Source organism: Bombina bombina, chromosome 3 (genome assembly GCF_027579735.1).
Source record: "Bombina bombina isolate aBomBom1 chromosome 3, aBomBom1.pri, whole genome shotgun sequence".
Taxonomy (NCBI): domain Eukaryota; kingdom Metazoa; phylum Chordata; class Amphibia; order Anura; family Bombinatoridae; genus Bombina; species Bombina bombina.
The window spans coordinates 988,877,826-988,896,041 of record NC_069501.1 but is presented as its reverse complement, the minus strand read 5'-3'; the positions used below and the strand labels follow the sequence as shown (position 1 = coordinate 988,896,041).

At 34.6% G+C, this 18,216-nt stretch overlaps 1 protein-coding gene across 2 annotated transcripts in view; it reads left to right on the top strand.

The window, feature by feature from the left end:
• Positions 1–17,230, top strand: part of ERBB3 (erb-b2 receptor tyrosine kinase 3) — a 115,047-nt gene extending 97,817 nt beyond the window's left edge. For both annotated transcript variants that reach the window (XM_053708115.1, XM_053708114.1), the window contains 9 exons: positions 2,692–2,883; positions 3,272–3,427; positions 5,284–5,359; positions 6,559–6,705; positions 6,809–6,906; positions 11,660–11,836; positions 12,171–12,242; positions 12,918–13,185; positions 15,500–17,230. In XM_053708115.1, the coding sequence (XP_053564090.1) occupies positions 2,692–2,883; positions 3,272–3,427; positions 5,284–5,359; positions 6,559–6,705; positions 6,809–6,906; positions 11,660–11,836; positions 12,171–12,242; positions 12,918–13,185; positions 15,500–16,083 (1,770 nt within the window). In that variant the 3' untranslated portion in view covers positions 16,084–17,230. The remainder of the gene's footprint in view (positions 1–2,691; positions 2,884–3,271; positions 3,428–5,283; positions 5,360–6,558; positions 6,706–6,808; positions 6,907–11,659; positions 11,837–12,170; positions 12,243–12,917; positions 13,186–15,499) is intronic.
• The last annotated feature ends 986 nt before the right edge of the window (positions 17,231–18,216 follow it).

Genomic DNA, 18,216 nt, shown 5'->3' with positions numbered 1-18,216 from the left:
ATCTAAGTAGTCTTGTCAGTACCGTGAGGTCCCTCAAAGACTTTTAGAAAGGCAAATTGTAGCTTGATAACGGTTTAAAAAGCTATGCACATACATTACCATATAGCGCTAGATTACGAGTGGAGCACTATTTTGTGCTCCCGCTCGCATGTTAACTTCTCTAGATGAAGGCTTTTTGCGTGCACTCATATTACAAGTTGAAAGAAAAAACCTGACGTGCAAAAAGACTTTGCGATGTTGCAGTCGCATTAGCGTATTGCCCCATGGACTTCAATGGAGAGTGCAAACTAAAAAAAAAACATATTCGCATGCTAACCCGATCGTATTTATTCAAGTGTACTAAACACGACATGAATTATGAATATTTCACATTCAAATGTTCTTCACATACAGGAAAATGTACTTTTTATTGTAAATATATATTGCTATATATATGTGTATATACCTTTACCTGTATATATATATCCCTATAGCTATATTGGTATAGATATCTATTTTACATTAACAGTATAAGATATATATATATATATATATATATATATATATATATATATATATATATATATATATATATATATATAAATATATTTAATAATAAAAAGTACATTATTTTCGATGTGAAGAACATAGGAATGAAAAATATGCGTAACATGCATTGGGGTTCGCAACTTACATACTGTAAAATATATATATATTCTTCTGGGGATTATTTAGAATATTTTACTGTATTCATAATAATTTTAAATAATTTGTATTAATATTTTTTTATAGTTTATATCTAATATTTCAAGAACGTTGAAGATAGCAATTCTTCATGAGCGCTAATCCAACCGCGTTAGTCCTAAATTGCAAACCCTGATGTTTATGTAAAATACATATCTATACCTATATGTCTATAGGAATAGATATACAGGTATATATATATATATAGATATAAATAGAAATATGTATTTAAGAATAAAAAGTACATTACCCTGTAAGTGAAGAACATTGTAATGTTAAATATGTACAGTACATATACAGTAAAACATAAGAGAGAGAATGAAAGAGAGAGAATGAGAGAGAGAATGAGAGAGAGAATTAGAGAGTGAGAGTGAGACCCTTTTCAGCCCTCATAACTATTTATTATTATTTATTTTTTTAAATCATTTTTATTACACAGTGTTTATATCAGTGTAACTGTACCTTAACATGTATTTATGTTGCGTTTTAATGCAACTTTTTTCCTCCCCCACCCTTTACGTGAACTCTAAAGTCGCGCTAATCTGACGAGAGTAAATTGTGATTCCACTCAAGTGAACCTGTTCACTTTCAACTCGTAATATTTCTGTCACGTTCAAAAAGCTGAAAAAAAACCGAAATCACTTGTGCTCAACTGTTAGCGCAACACTTGTAATTTAGTCCATAGTCTCCATGACGCAAGTTTTTGAGCATCAGACCCATAGTCACAAACAAACCTAATTTAATGCACAAAATATTTGGTAAAATTTGGCTGAATGTTTGTGATGAATAAAGTATGGAATCTGTAGGCTCCACTTCAATCCATCACATTTGCCTTATAAAAAAATGTGCATACTCGTGGGATTTTTGGCTTCCTTTTCGAATTAATGAAGTTTGAATTGGGAAAAATTGCCTGAGTGTAACAGTAAAGGAGTTTATCGGGGGCGGGGGGGGTTTGCGCTCTTCGGGCTTACCGCTGGCATTACCAGTTGAAAGTAAACGCAATCGCGATTTATACTAGAATGATTACCGCAACTTCAAAGCTCTGGTTAACTGTTTTGAAAAACATAAATGTTGCACAAAACACATTCAGAATACATTACAAAGTACAGTTACACTCATAATAACACTATCTAATAAACATTATTAAAAAAATATTGCACAAAGTGAAAACAAGGCCCAAAGATATGAGATCTAAGGTGTTGGGGGAAAAAAGGAAAAAAAGGCAGGCAAAGGGCTTTAACATAGACATTTATACATATACATCTTTCAAAATGTATATGTATTTATATATACAGTGTGTGTGTGTGTGTATATATATATATATATATATATATATATATATATATATATATATATATATATACAGTATATGTCTATATATTTGTACATATGTTTGTACATATGTATTTATATGTGTATATATGTATTTACAGACATATACACATATAAACACATAAAAACATATTTATACATATATAGACATATACTTCATAGTGTATTAGAGCCCTTTGCAGTTAAATAGATGAAAACATGTTAAAGTATATTTATGCAATATTAATTTTTAATAAAGGTTTTAACTATGTATTAACTGTAAATATTTCACATTCCAATTTTCTGTTTCTAAATAAATATTCCTATTTATATATCTGTGTATATCTATACCTATATACCAGATTTATGGAGAAATATTAATTTATGAATAAATAGAACATATTCTTGTATATTAAGGGCATTGGAATGGGAAATATTCATATTTTCATCTCGGGTTACTGCACATTGACAAATCGACACTTTTTTAATTCCATGTTTTAATCTAAACCATGAAAGTTTTGACTAATACGTTAAGTGAGCATATGGTAAAACATAATTGCTGACAACAGTGTGGGGTTACGTTGCGGTTTATAGTTGTGTTTTCAGAGCTTTTTCAGTATTTTCTCTGTTTTATACTGAAGTGTTTCTGCTCCACAGCACATGCTGGCAATGGGGAGCTTGGACCACGCCTACATTGTGCGCTTGCTGGGAATATGTCCAGGTTCTCAGTTACAACTGGTCACCCAGTTCCTACCAATGGGCTCATTGCTACAACACGTGCAGAAGAACAAGGACACCGGCTCCATCAATCCCCAGTTACTGCTTAACTGGTGTGTGCAGATTGCTAAGGTGAGATCCAGTGGCCGATTTCCTTAATCTCTTAGATCATTAATGTTTTAAGCCTTAATTCTTCCATTTTTGGATTGACACAAAATGAGAAGTGTCAGTGATCTCACAAACTTGAGCTCTGTGAGGGCAATACAGATCCCCAGTTAGAGACACATGGATTCCATTCTTCTTATATATATAAAATGATGCGCATCTGCAACATTTTTTTGCTGTCCCTGCAGATCTCCCTTCTTGTCATCTGCACTTTTTAAATTTGATCACTTTGAGTATATTTTTAAATCTGTACCATTAATCTGCATTTTTGACCTCCCTCTTTTTTTAACAACTGCTTATAATTTCACATCTGACCGTTTTGTTTATTGTCCTGTCATTTTATTTTTATTTTCAGGGGATGTATTATTTGGAGGAACATCGTATGGTTCACAGGAATCTCTCTGCTCGGAACATTCTCATGAAATCGGTCAATCATGTGCAGGTGTCTGACTTTGGTGTGGCTGATCTGCTGTACCCAGATGACAAAAAATATTGCTACAACGAGATCAAGGTACGTTACTTTAACCACATGAAATAATCATAAGCCTTATCTAATAGTCTGTAGATTGTGAATGTATTTTTATTGTTTATTATTATATATTGGCCTTGATTACAAGTGAGTGTGATTAATAACCCTTCTATTTTTTCTCTTATATTTTTAGCGCTCAAACTATAGTCTACGGTACGCTTATATCTGCATGTCAGTTCGGCTGCGCTAAATCCTCACATAATAGACTCCTGTGGGGACATGAAGTAAAATTCATGCTCTCATGCACTAAGTGTGCACAAGTAGTTCTGTGCTATACTATTAATAATTACTCCTCTTTTCTAATACGAGTGCAATGAGAGTCCTAATAGCAATCCCTGTGCTATCCAGAAAAAAGGAGAGGGTGTCCTAAAAAAAGTTTCAGTGGGGTTAAAGGGACAGTCTAGGCCAAAATAAACTTTTACGATTCAGATAGAGCATGTAATTTTAAACAATTTTCCAATTTACTTTTATCACCAATTTTGCTTTGTTCTCCTGGTATTCTTAGTTGAAAGCTTAACCTGGGAGGTTCATATGCTAATTTCTTAGACCTTGAAGACCACCTCTTTTCAGAATGCATTTTAACAGCATTTTTTCACCACTAGAGGGTATTAGTTCACGTATTTCATATAGATAACACTGTGCTCGTGCACGTGAAGTAATCTGGGAGCAGGCACTGATTGGTTAAACTGCAAGTCTGTCAAAAGAACTGAAATAAAGGGGCAGTTTGCAGAGGCTTAGATACAAGATAATCACAGAGGTTAAAAGTATATTAATATAACTGTGTTGGTTATGCAAAACTGGGAAATGGGCAATAAAGCGATTATCTATCTTTTAAAACAATAAAAATTCTGGTGTAGACTGTCCCTTTAAGACAAATTGGTTCAAATATTTAACCACCCACTTGTAAATACCAGATTCTGCGTTATTCTTTGCGTGAGGTCACACAAAAGATTACGTACCCAGTGCTATTGATTACTCTGCACTTGTAATCTAGCCCATTATATTTTATCTTCCGTTTCCAATAATGAAACCTTCGCACATACAGTAATAATTATTGCTCCATCATTCTTTATTCATTTTGCTTGCTTTTGCTGGAAATAACTGAAAATTGTGCTTGTCCCCTTAGTGAGACTGGAAGTCATATTTACTAATTGTTAGCTAATCGAGTCAGCTACATATTACACAGTAATTACTTAGATCAATGCACAAACTCATTTATATCAAGCCTTAAAAGGCCTCCAATCAAGAAGCATAGGGAAACCATACTGATAAGGGGTTTCAAGTGGTTTATAACTGATTTGCAAGACTCTACACATTGTGCAAACAAAGCAATTTAACTGCTGATGCATCCTATACTTCTATACATAGAGGGTATATACAAATTGACTTTGGTGCGCCTTTAATTAACTTATAGGGAGAGTGTATTCTATTTTTTTCTGTTAAAAATGTGCAGAAAAGCATCCATTTTAGTTGCTAATTTGTACCTAATTTTGTATTTTAAATGAGAAGTTTTAGTTTTAACTTACCAAACCAACTCCAACACGTTATAATTTCAGTATGAACATAATGCCCTATACTGGCTTCTATAGAGTTCTATTATACAGTTCAGTGCCAATATCATTGTGCATGTATTGTAAAGCTGATGACGTAACAGTGTAAAAGCTGGTCACTAATCTCTCTTTCCAGCTAATCATTAAAGCTATCAAACCCTAAATTGTGTCTCATAAGCATTCTCTACACCATGCAAGCCCTGCTGAGTTAGCATTGCAAACATAAAATAAATACCACCAAAAAATGACCACTACTGATGTGATTTTTCTTCTTTCTTCTATATGTAGACCCCAGTTAAATGGATGGCTCTAGAGAGTATACACTTTGGCAAATACACTCATCAGAGTGATGTATGGAGCTATGGTAAGTGAATAGATTATCAATATCTCACATTCTCATGCTAATACAAGTCATTGTATAAACTTCTATAAGCCATGAAAAAGTATTTCTATAATACAAAGAGAACTGCCTTGTGGCTATTTCTGTATTCCATAAAAAAAAAAAGTCTTATATTTTCACATGTATGTGTAGGATGCAGGAGATAAAATATGGGACTCAGTGGAGTACAAAAGGGAAAGATGACATCAACTTTCAGGCAAACTGAAACCCAAAGAACAAGAGGTCCTGCTGTCAACCTCTGGGGTTTATGGATAATCAGAAAAAAATCTTAAGGAAGCTGAAGGAATATGGTGGGCTGGGTCAGAGTATAGTACATTTTGACAAAAAAAAACAGAATTTCAGTAAATGGGGAAAAAACAAACATTATCATGTCCCAAAGTCTGTTAGATACAAAATATTAAAAGTGAATTAGTTTTGTCTCTACACTTCTCAAATGACAACAAAACCAGGGTCAACTGGATCTGAGATTTCATAATTTTTTTTAATCTAGTTTCAGGTCATATTTTTTTATTTCTAACTATTAATGCATTACTATTTAGTGATTTTGGTTTAAATTTTATAATTATAAAATGTAGTGATCTTACAGTTTTGACAACCTGAATCAGGCTGTGGTTCCCAAATTAATCTAGAAGGTAGTATCTTTATATACAGAATATGAGACACAATCAAAATGCTTTATTGTTCTTGAGTGCAGAGAATATTAGGAATTTGCTACGGGACATAGATGTGATATAACCAAGTTTAGATGAAAATAATGATACCGTTTAGATAGGAAGAACAAGATGAAACATTATCTCAAGCTAACTCAAAAGAACAACAGTAGAAGTACAATAGAAGTACTGTGTGTTTAATCCCCCAGTAGTACAGGGTCAGTAGAGTATGTCATTTTTTGTCTATTATGGGCCTTTAAAAGGTGTTTCATGTCTGTTTATTGCAATACTTATACCATATGTTTCCTTAGTTTCTATGGACAAACACAGATATGATAACTTGAGTATTGTAATTGTTATATCTATAAGGGTTGTGGTTTTCCCATGTTATCTGTTTTGCTGTGTTGCACAGTGAAGCAAACCTTTTTTTCCCATATACACTCCTCCACGTAGGCATTTTGTGTATGAAGTGAGAAGAGATCCTGCATTGACCTTGTACGATCTTCTTTTTAGGGGTTACTCTGTGGGAGATGATGACATTTGGTGAAGAGCCATATGCTGGTATCCGACTTTCAGAAGTGCCCAGCCTCTTGGAGAAAGGGGATCGTCTCTCTCAACCTCATATCTGTACCATTGATGTCTACATGGTTATGGTAAAATGTGAGTCAGCTTAGCCTATATCTCTTGCAGTCATTAGTTCATGCATTAGCATCAATACATTAAGAAACTCATATGTGCTCTTCTATTGCCTCACTATTGCCAGGTTGGATGATAGATGAAAATATCCGCCCAACATTCAAGGAACTAGGCAATGAATTCACACGCATGGCCCGGGATCCTCCTCGCTACCTGGTTATAAAGGTGAGATGCTTATATTTCTGGAATCTTTCTCAAGAACCTGATTCCTATCCTGCTTAATTATATTAGCTTTGTATACATTCATATGCTTCTCTGCAAAATAACACCACCAATCTGTCCTAAAGGGATATTAAAGTCTGCTTTATTGTTTTAATAAAAAAGCACTAAGCAGTAACTTATACTTAATATAAATAATTGCAATATGTATTATTCATCATTTTTAATGGATTTTGCCTTATATTTCCTTTTTAAACTTCATTTGTGTCCATTACTTCCTGTCACAGCTCTACAAGGAGGCTTTGGCCTCTGCAGGAAGCTTATCTAGCATAATGTCATAAAACTTCTAGAGTAACATGAGCTGGTTTAGTATTATGTGAATACAAGATAAACAGGGAGTCAGATTTGTTCATGCTCAGAACAGACAAAAATGCAACCTAAATTGTTAAGATGTTAGCTCTCTTATCACACTGAGGGCAGTGGCTTCACTAAGAATTTCTAAGTGCTCATTTTGCAAGAAAACAAGTAAGTTATTTGCTGTATTTTACACAATCTGTTTCTTTTTATGTTTCTTTTGGTTTAACATATTTGTTTTTACCAAAAGAGCACTGTTTAATATCCCTTTAGGTCATACATACATAAAACAACTAAAGAACAAAACAAACAAAAAATACAGAGCAAAGTAAACATGCTAAAAATATTCTAGATATAGCTTTATATATCACCTAATACAGATTGATGTAAAACGTTGCTTTATTTAAGCTGTTGATGTCTTTTTAAAATGTGCCCATCTAAAATATGTTTTTTATCACCTGACCAGAGAAAGACTCTAGAGAAAACAATTGATATTTTATATTTTAATAGAGACTAAAGGCAAAGTAGGTTAGAACAAGTTTGTACCTTATTGCTTTCTTCTTTTGAAATGATTTACAAATAGTTGTTCCAGCCTTAGGACAAAGGGCTAGATTTACCAAGCCCCTACGGCAGCAAGTTCTCGCAAGAACTTGCTCACCGTGATTTATCAAGCAGCGGTCACCAGACCGCTGCTTCCCTAAGCTATTCGCCACCTCTAAACTGGCGAAATTCAATCTCCTCGGTCGAGTACGACCGAGGAGATTGACAGCTCCTGCCCGCGCGTGATTGGCTGTGCACGGGCAGGGGGCGGGATTGCACACGAGCGCAAAATTGCGCTCGTGTGCAATGCCAAATACCTGCGGGTAATTACGCCCCGCCACAGGCGAGCTGAGGCGTACAGGGGCGCGTATACGCGCCCCTGTACGCCTCGGCTATAATAAATCTAGCCCAAACTATGTAAAATTCCACCCCTTGGTTTTTCTCTGGGGAGAGAGGATTTGCTCAACTTGAGTTTGGCCAAAAATGAATATTATCAGTGGCAGAAGGTGCTGATTAAAGGGACAGTAACACATTGTAATCACAAGACATTTCTGTTGTCTTATCAGCCAAGTTTTAATTCTAAAACAAATTGACATACTTTTTTACTGCAATTATTTTTCAATAGCCAAACTCCACCCACCATTTGCCTTATTTGGAGGAGCCAATCTGAGCTTTAGTCTGCAGACAACAAGGCTAACCACTGTCATAAAGTTAGTATAAAGTCAGCAGTGTGCTTTTTATGTTCTGAGAAGTAGAAATTCTTTCATTTTCAGAGCTACATTTTGCATGAATATGGGGGCAAAATAAATAATGAAAATATATTGCAAAGTTGTTTCATTATTCATATTTTACAAATCTCAAGGTGTTTACTGTCCCTTTAATGTACCTAGTCAGATCAGCTTCTTAAATAAAATGAAGTTTGTGTTTAGTCTTCAAGGAACATCACATGATAATCTAGTTTGCAGCAGAGGGCTTTAACACACACACATATATGTGTGTGTGTGTATATATATATATATATATATATATATACTAAATATGTATATGTATGTGTGTGTGTGTGTGTATATATATATATATATATATATATATATATATATATATATATATATATATATATATATATATATATATATATATATATACTAAATATGTATATGTATGTGTGTGTGTGTATATATATATATATATATATATATATACTAAATATGTATATGTATGTGTGTGTGTGTGTATATATATATATACTAAATATGTATATGTATGTGTGTGTATATATATATATATATATATATATATATATACTAAATATGTATATGTATGTGTGTGTGTATATATATATATACTAAATATGTATATGTATGTGTGTGTGTGTGTATATATATATATATACTAAATATGTATATGTATGTGTGTGTGTATATATATATATATACTAAATATGTATATGTATGTGTGTGTGTATATATATATATATATACTAAATATGTATATGTATGTGTGTGTGTGTGTATATATATATATATATATATATATATATATATATATATATATATATATATATATATATGTATGTGTGCATATGTATTTATGTGTTTTACTGTATATGTACTGTACATACAGAATAATGTATTTTTTATTGTAAATACATATTTCTATATATATCTATACAGACCTATACCTGTATATCTATTCCTATAGATTCGAATTTTACATGATTTATTATCAGATTAATAATTATTAAAAATATTATACATACTGTAACACAGTGTTTTTCAACCTGTGTGCCGCGGCACACTAGTGTGCCATGAGAGATCCTCAGGTGTGCCGCAGCAGACTGACAACAGTGTGACATATTTTTTAAATTTTGCTTGTTTTTTATTCTGGGCCGTTTTTTTATTTTGAGTGAGATGATGACTGATGGGGGGAGGGGACTTTTCCTAGTGCGGGGGTGTCCCTCTTTCAGATTTTGAAATATTGTGAGGTATGTGACAGGCTCATCAGGCATCATTTACAACCATGACATATTGACATTCATTCACAGACAATCATTATGATTGTTTGTGAATGAATGTCAATATGTCACGTATAGTTTGTAGGAGGCATGGCATGACAGCACAGTACAGTGTGTGTGTATGTATGTGTATATATATATATATATATATATATATATATATATATATATATATACAGGTATACCCCGCTCATACAGCGGGTTAGGGACCGGAGCCTCGCTGTAAAGTGAAAACCGCCTTAAAGTGAAACAAGGCAGTTTTAGCTTTCTTTTCACTTGCCAGTGTGTTTAAAAACTTGAAAACATGTTTGAACTAACATATATTAGGGGTACAATAGTGTTATGTTTAGTTTAACACTAGCACAGCACAGTATTCAATTAGTATTCGATAAATACTGTACCTGTAAAATAGAGAAAATGACTGTAGTAAAATTTGCCAGACTACAACACTGAGACACAGATTGCACTGTAATGCTGTAAACAGAGGGAACTGCCAATAACAAAATGGTGCCAGCCACTTTTCTCGCAATCTCACGATGATTACAGCACTGTTTCAAAATCTCTGGATCACACACACACTGTATTAGGCTACAATGTGTTATTTTGTAAAATTTTGGGATGGTGGTGTGCCGCAGGATTTTTTTAATGTAAAAAAGTGTGCCACCGCAAAAAAAAAGGTTGAAAATCACTGCTGTAACAAATATATATATTCTATGGATTATTTAGAATATTTTACAATATTTATAATCATTTTAAATATTTTAAAAAATATATATATTTTATTTAATATTTCAATAGCGCGCATTAAAGATGGTGATTCTTCATGTGTGCTAACCTAACCGCATTAGTTTGTAAGTTGTGAACCCCCATGCACATTATGCATATTTTACATTCCTATATTCTTCACATAGAAAATAATGTACTTTTTATTATTATTATTATTATATATATATATATATATATATATATATATATATATATATATATGTGATAATGTTAATGTAAAATAGATATCTATACGTTTATATCTATACCAATAGATATACAGGTATAGGTATATATTGAAATATGTATTTATAATAAAAATCACATTGTTCTGTATGTGAAGAACATGTGCCTTTTTTATAACTCCTGTTGGGTTAGCGCTTGAGTATAGGTGTTTTTTTCAGTTTATGCTCTCCATTAACTTCTTTTGGGAGAAGTTAACACGGTCACCATATTTTGTTAGCATGCATTGGGTTTTGGTCGCATGTAAACTTTTTACTTCCAACTTTTGATACAAGCTCAACCTGATGTGTGCAAAAGCCTCCGCGTGAGGGGGAGCGCTAAATAGCACTCCATTCGTAATCTAACCTTATTGAGGGTGAAGTTGTAAAGTGGATGAACTGAAAAATGAATCACAACTTCAGATCATGCAAACATTGTAGTAGTTCAAACATTATTTTAAATTCATGCTAGAAAATGTCAGATGTTTCTGTCTCTTTAATATTCATGACATTTTGAAAAATAAATATTATTTTCAGCTAATGAAAACTGGTGAGTTGTAGAGAAAAACAAATAATTTAAGCCTGGTTCAGTTATATAAATTAAAGGCATAATCCTAAAATGAGACGTGTAATTATGGATATCTTAAAAATTGATTCTAAGTATATATATATATAGGTATATAAGTCAACAGAGTCTTTAGTTGGATAGAAGTAACATTCAGTTCTGAGTAAGAGAACGAAGCAGAAGGCCATAGGTCACTACTATTATGAGATGTCATCCATCTCCACGGTACCCGTGCCCACAACTTCTATAAAATTAATGATGACTTAGTATAGTGTATTTACACACATCTTCTTCGTACAGAGGGACAGTGATGCCGTGCAATCCCCTCTTCTTGGGGAACAGCAGCCTCTAACTGAGAAAGAGGTGCAGGACCTTGAATCTGACATGGAAACTGACCTGGAGTTAGATGAGATTGACTCCCATCCCAAGTCTCCAAGCACCCTCTATGCATCCCGAAACAGGATTGACTACTCTAGGGTAAGTAGGAATATCTGAAATGGAAAAGAATCTGGAATGTGTGAGCAATCAGCTTTATGTTGTATGTGAGCAACTATGGGGATCTTGGGGGCAATAATATATGTGAGGAATACGTAATATGTGAAATAGTCATAATTTTATAGTCATATTGTCATACCTGAAGTAGACATTTCAAGAAATTTATATATATATGTGTGTGTGTGTGTTTTATTTTATTTTTGCTGGGGAATCTCTCATGCATGCTGATACTTGAATACAACTTGTGCATGTTTGTTTTTATGTCAGTAAAGATATTTCTGTATTTTTATGTGATGAAAACGTGAATTTGTTACAGAGTCAGAGTGTACTAAGCAATATTGCTGGATATCTACCCATGAATCAGAACATTGTCAACGGATCTCGAAAGGTAATGTTAGAAAAAACCTGACGACATACGATGTAACATATAATTGTTGGAAAGGAATTTAATTATTTACTAACAAGGATATTTATTGAAAGTGAAAGGGGTTTCTTGTAAATAATTAACTGATTTACTCTAAAGGGTTCACTTGTAAACAATTAGTTAACCTTTGTCTATAACTCTTAACATTAACGATCTGCTAGACAGGTCCTTAAAGGGACACTAAAGTCAAAATAAAACTAATGATTCAGAAAGAGCGTTCAGCTTTAAGAATCTTCAACTAATAAATTGTGCATCATCTTTTTATATGCACACTTTTTGAAGCACCAGTACCTACTGAGCATGAGCCGGATTTTACTGTGAATATGTTTCTGTGATTGGCTGATGTCTGTCACATGATACAGGGAGTCAGCAAATTAAATTAAATTTTGAAATTTTTTAGGAGAAATCTACTGTTCATTTAGAATTCAGAGTATGTGCTATTGCATTGTCTTTTTATTATGCAATTATATTGCATTTAACAGTACTTTTTTGATATGAGCAGAGAAGAAGTAAATCAGGGATCAAGAACCATTTAATAAATTATTTTCTTTAATTTTGCAATGTGCTGCTGGCCAGTCTGGCAGTGTTACTATTAAACAATAACGGGTATTTCTAATAATGATGTTGATACTCCTGCAGAGCTCACTGCATCGTCCTGACCCCAGCATTAGTAGGGGACCAAGAAGGAGAGAGGACTCATGTGGCCGAACAGTATCAGAGTCATCAGAGGGGTGCTGCACCTCCTCCGATCTGGAGACACCAGAGGACATCTCATATATGGGTGGTAGCCTTAGACGCACCCCCCGCTCCCGGCTGGACAGTGCATATAGGTCCCACAGAGAGAGCCTTGTCACAACCAACCCCGATGAGGACAGCGAGTATATCATGCCAGACCTAAGCCAAGGAGGTTAGTAGATCTAGATTATGTAATTTCTCGATTAAGTAAGTGCCTTGTATGGAAGCTGTTGTATGAGCCAGCTGGCTGGCAATGCTTCAACTGACTAATTTTTGATAAAGATACCCAAAGACAGTTGAATAGTTGAATAACTGCTTTTAGCTATCATACAAGTGCTCTTAGACTGACATGTGGAGGATTGAAAATAAATTATTCTTCATATTGAGTATTCCCATCCCTTGCACTCACCGCAGCTCATGAGATTCCCCCCACTGACCCCACCCACCACAAATTAACATAATGGCTGACCTTAATCATTGTTTTCTATCAGCAATACCTCCAACACTGCAACCCCCAACTCTAAATAACCCCTCTACACAAACCCTATCATTTTTGTCATAATATCTCCCACTGAAAAACTCTCTAACCCCTCTCCCAACACCTAACCCCCAAAATTACAAAAAAATAAAAAAGTACTAAAACTAATTGCTAATTAAAATCTTCCTTCATCTTCTTCATGGCCATCAGCAATGGTCTAGCCTCGTCTAGCAATTGTCACAGTCTAGGGCCCCTTCAGGTACAATCCTATTTCATAATAACCATCCAGAAATTAAGATAGGTGGGCTCACTTTCAAAACTGAATCTGCCCATTTTTTCAGGGGTTAATCTTTTGAAACACTCAAAAAACACTCAAAATAGACACTGTTTTAACAGTCAGTCTGCTCATCTTTAATTCTCATTGGGTATATTAGTGTTTAAAATATTAGATTTATGTATATTAAGATCAAATGGAAGGGACCTTAGAGAAGGTGTAGACCACAGTGAGTGAAAAGGAGGACAGACCTACTGCTGGTGACCATAAAAATTCTGAAAAAAGAAGACCCTTTAGCTGGATATCAAGTAAAAAGAATGTAATGGTTATTTATTATTATTACCATTTTTTGTTTTGTAATTTGGAAGTGGAAATTTTTGATCATGAAGAGAGGTTACAGGGGAATCACGTAAGACTGTTTGTTTACAACTAAGAGGGTTTGCGATGGTTATGGCAACCAGCTGTCAAGTGGAGATTTTATTTAGTGAGCCTCATATAGCTACTTGTCACTAAGTAACACCATGTCAGTTTGATCACATTGCTGAAATTCAACCTTTATGTGAATTAGGCTTTTGCTATATATTTTCCGTAGCTGCTAAAATACAGCAACCTGCACAGCACCAAGGCCACATTCTTCATGGTTAAGCTAATTTATGCAGAAGAGAAATGTTGGCTAAAAATGGACTGTTCAGCTCCTATGCTCTTTAAAAAGAGACTGAGGGTGTGTATTCTTTCAATATTGTTTTTAATCATATATTAGTTATATTAAAGTGAATGTCAAGTTTGATGAATCAGTGCCCGGTTTTTAAAAATCCTATTAAAAACAGGGGCACTTTCATTCATCAAACTTTACATTTCACTTGTTTTGTTAAAATACTTACCTTTTAATCTTGAAAGCCGCTCCAGCGATTTCCCCTCCTGCCGCTCGTCACTTCATACGTTAGCAATGACGATTACGGCATCCTCCAATCACGGCTACCCCCCCCCCGCCAGGGAAATCATTGCCTGAGGCATCGCCGTGATTGGAGGAAGCCGGATTCATAATTTTTGACATATGAAGAGGCTTGCGACGTGCGGGGGAAGTGCTGGAGCGACTTTCAAGATTAAAAGGTAAGTATTTTAACAAAACAAGTGAAATGTAAAGTTTGATGAATGAAAGTGTCCCTGTTGGTTTTTTTTTCATTTTCAAAGAAACTTTATTGAAAGTAAACATGATACATTGCATAAGCACAAAGGTCAGCAAGGATACAACAACAATATACAAAAATGAAATCTTACAGTAAGTTGTTTGTTACATTTCTGAAACTAATTGTTCATAAAATCTATATGCATCCAAGATTCTTTGTAACATATCCATACGTCTCACATCTGAGATATGTTAATATAATACTTTACTGAAAGCAAACATCAAGTATCTCTGCTGCCTTAAAATTATGTCGGGCAATGGGAAAAATGAAGCCCGTCGTGAGAGGAAAAGAAGAAATAGTGTAAGGTGTCCCTGTTTTTAATAGGGTTTTTAAAAAACAGGCACTGATTCATCAAACTTGACATTAACTTTAAGTAAAACAATAATATATTTGCTTTGATTACAAAACTAGATGTAAAAATTATTTAAAAGGCAAACATTTTCACGCTTTTATTAAAAGCATCTGAGGTTTACATGGTATCTTAAGCAACGTAAATATTATAAAATTGACATATGTCTTATATATATGTGTGCCTCCTCCCTCACAGACATCTCACGGGATGGGACCCTTAAATCAGAAATATCTGGTTCACTGACTCCATGCCTACACCATACAAGCGAAGAGGAGGAAGAGGAGTATGAATACATGAACAGGAGGAAGCAAACAAGCACAACACCACCTGATAGGCTGGAATATGAGTACATGGATATCCGGAGTGCCGGAGGTACAAAGAGTGAACTCAAAACCCCTTCTCCAGATGAAGAAGACAAGGACTATGAATATGGAAATAAAGAGGACTATGAATATATGAATGAGCAGAAGAGGTGCAACCGCAGTCAGAGCCTGGGGGACATAGATTTAGAGGAGTACACTTACATGAATCGTGGGGGAAGAGTGGGTAAGGAAGGCATCCCAGAGGACAAACAAGGCTATGAGGACATGAACTTGGTTTCCAGTCGACCACAGTCACTGGACAAACCTGCAAGAATCCCACAGACATGCCACAGAGAGGCTCTACAGAAAAGCTACCTTCAACCTTTACGAGCGCTGGAAGCTAAAGACTCTGCATTTGATAACCCAGACTACTGGCACAGTCGCCTATTTGCGAAAACTGACCTCCAGAGCACATAACACCCTTGAAGATATTAACTGTGTAAAATCATCACTTCTATCTTAGCTAATAAGGTGGATTATAGCAGGACTCAGAGCATAGACTCAATAGCTCCTGAATTTATTGCTTCAGTTCTCAAAAGAAGCAAGAGAGCACAGCCTAGCTGTCACTATTATCTGTGGTAGGAGGATTGACTCAGGGGCGGAAATACCATTGGATCCGCAGGTGCGGTGGCACCAGGGTCCAAGTGCTGGGGGGGGGCCCAATGCATAGAATAGGCATGTGCAGAATATGTAAAATCCTAATGCAGGAAAGCCTTTTTATTAGTGCATTTTGGAAGTCCATCTATCTATCCTCAAAATCATTATACAGAGTATGTATAATATTACTATTGCTGTCTACTGAGTTATCTTTGGGGGACCAAAAAAATGTTGCACCAGGGTCCTCTGAGTGTAGGTCTGCTACTGGATTGACTTGTTTGGCCATTGGACAATTCTGGTTTAGTTTGTACCTTACTAAACTGGATGCACAGCTTCTCCATAAGTAATTGTGGCCCAAGTAGAGTTTAATGTCTGTAATACTGTGTAAAGAAAGTTCTTATTCAGCAACACAGTTTTTTTTCTCTTTGTCTGAGACCAATTGTGTAAACCATGCGGACTTATCACCTATATTACTCCCTGGAGGAGCAGCATATGTATAGCATGGGAATATTCACAATTATGTGTAGCGCTACCGTATCAGTGGCACAGCAGAATACTGCTATGGTAATCAATTCCATGAAAAAAATCTTTATAAGATTTGTAATAAATGAACAAATTATTTTAAGGACACAAACATTTTTAGAACATAAATATTTTTTTTATGTATAGGGAATCCAGAGCCATAAAGAAAACAGTCTTCTAAAATGTAAACACCTTAATTAAAGGTCAGGAAAGTCATATATTGTTGATTGTCCTGATAATCTCCGTCATTGTATTTGTGTAAATAATCCTGTTTTTTTAGTTAGAGGGGATGGTCTCTTAGGCCTTACCAGACAATATTTAGGATGATCAGGAGACCAGCTTTGTGTGCAATTACAATCGTTTTTCTACTTTGTACTCAGCACAGTTTCAAGTTTTCTAGCACAAGATGATTACCCTCTAATAAAGCCATTGGTGTACGCAGAAATGTTTATGCTGTGAAATATCCTAAACAACTGCAAATAGGATAGAGGGGAAAAGAACTCTGAGTAATTCTACTAGCTGTGGGCTTAAGGCAGTGAAATTCCTTGCAAGTATCTGCCTCACTTTGCACTAGTGTGTGCCTCAGCTAAAAAAATAAAAAAAGGGGACAAAATACCAGCTTGGGCATTTGCCCCTTCGATCCCCACCCTGCAGCACATCTGAATGAAGCTTCTTGTCCTATAAACCAAATAGAAGGACTTGGTGCATGTTTACAAGTAGAGGGACAAGCTCAGGGATGGAATGTTAATGTAGTCATTTTTTAATCAGTATGACATGCAGAACTTTTTTTTTTTTTTTACAATATATGTCCATTTAAAAAAAAAAAAAAAACCCTGCTAAAGCAGTTTTTATTGTAAGATACATATGGTGCAAAGTGTTCTGAAAAAGTATAAAAGTGCAGTACAGCAACTCCAGCATCCTATCTTACATCAGTTTGCTTAGAGAAACTGAAACATGGTTTTACAACAATGTGATGCTGGTTTATTTTTTTTAAATGAGGGCTAAAATGGCACGAACAATACAACAACTTCATTCATTTTATAGATTTATTTTTTTTTTACTAAATTTAACTTTCAGTATTTGAACAACTTGCAATTAAAAACAAAAAACAAACTTTCAAATTTTCTTCTGTTATCAAATTTATTTTGTTGATCTTTTGTTGAAATGTTATTATTTTCCATGAGAGCATACCTAGGTAGTCTCAAGAGCGTGCAAGTGTCTTGAGCACAATGATGACATAAGTTTCCAACAATGTAAACCTTTGTTACAAACATTGTTACACACATTGCTGCCATATAGTGCCCAGGACACTCCTGAACCTCTTTAGGTATGCTCTCATGGAAGTTTTAAAGGATACCTTTAAAGAGAATATAAGTTAAAGGGACACTGAACCCAATTTTTTTTCTTTCGTGATTCAGATAGAGCATGCAA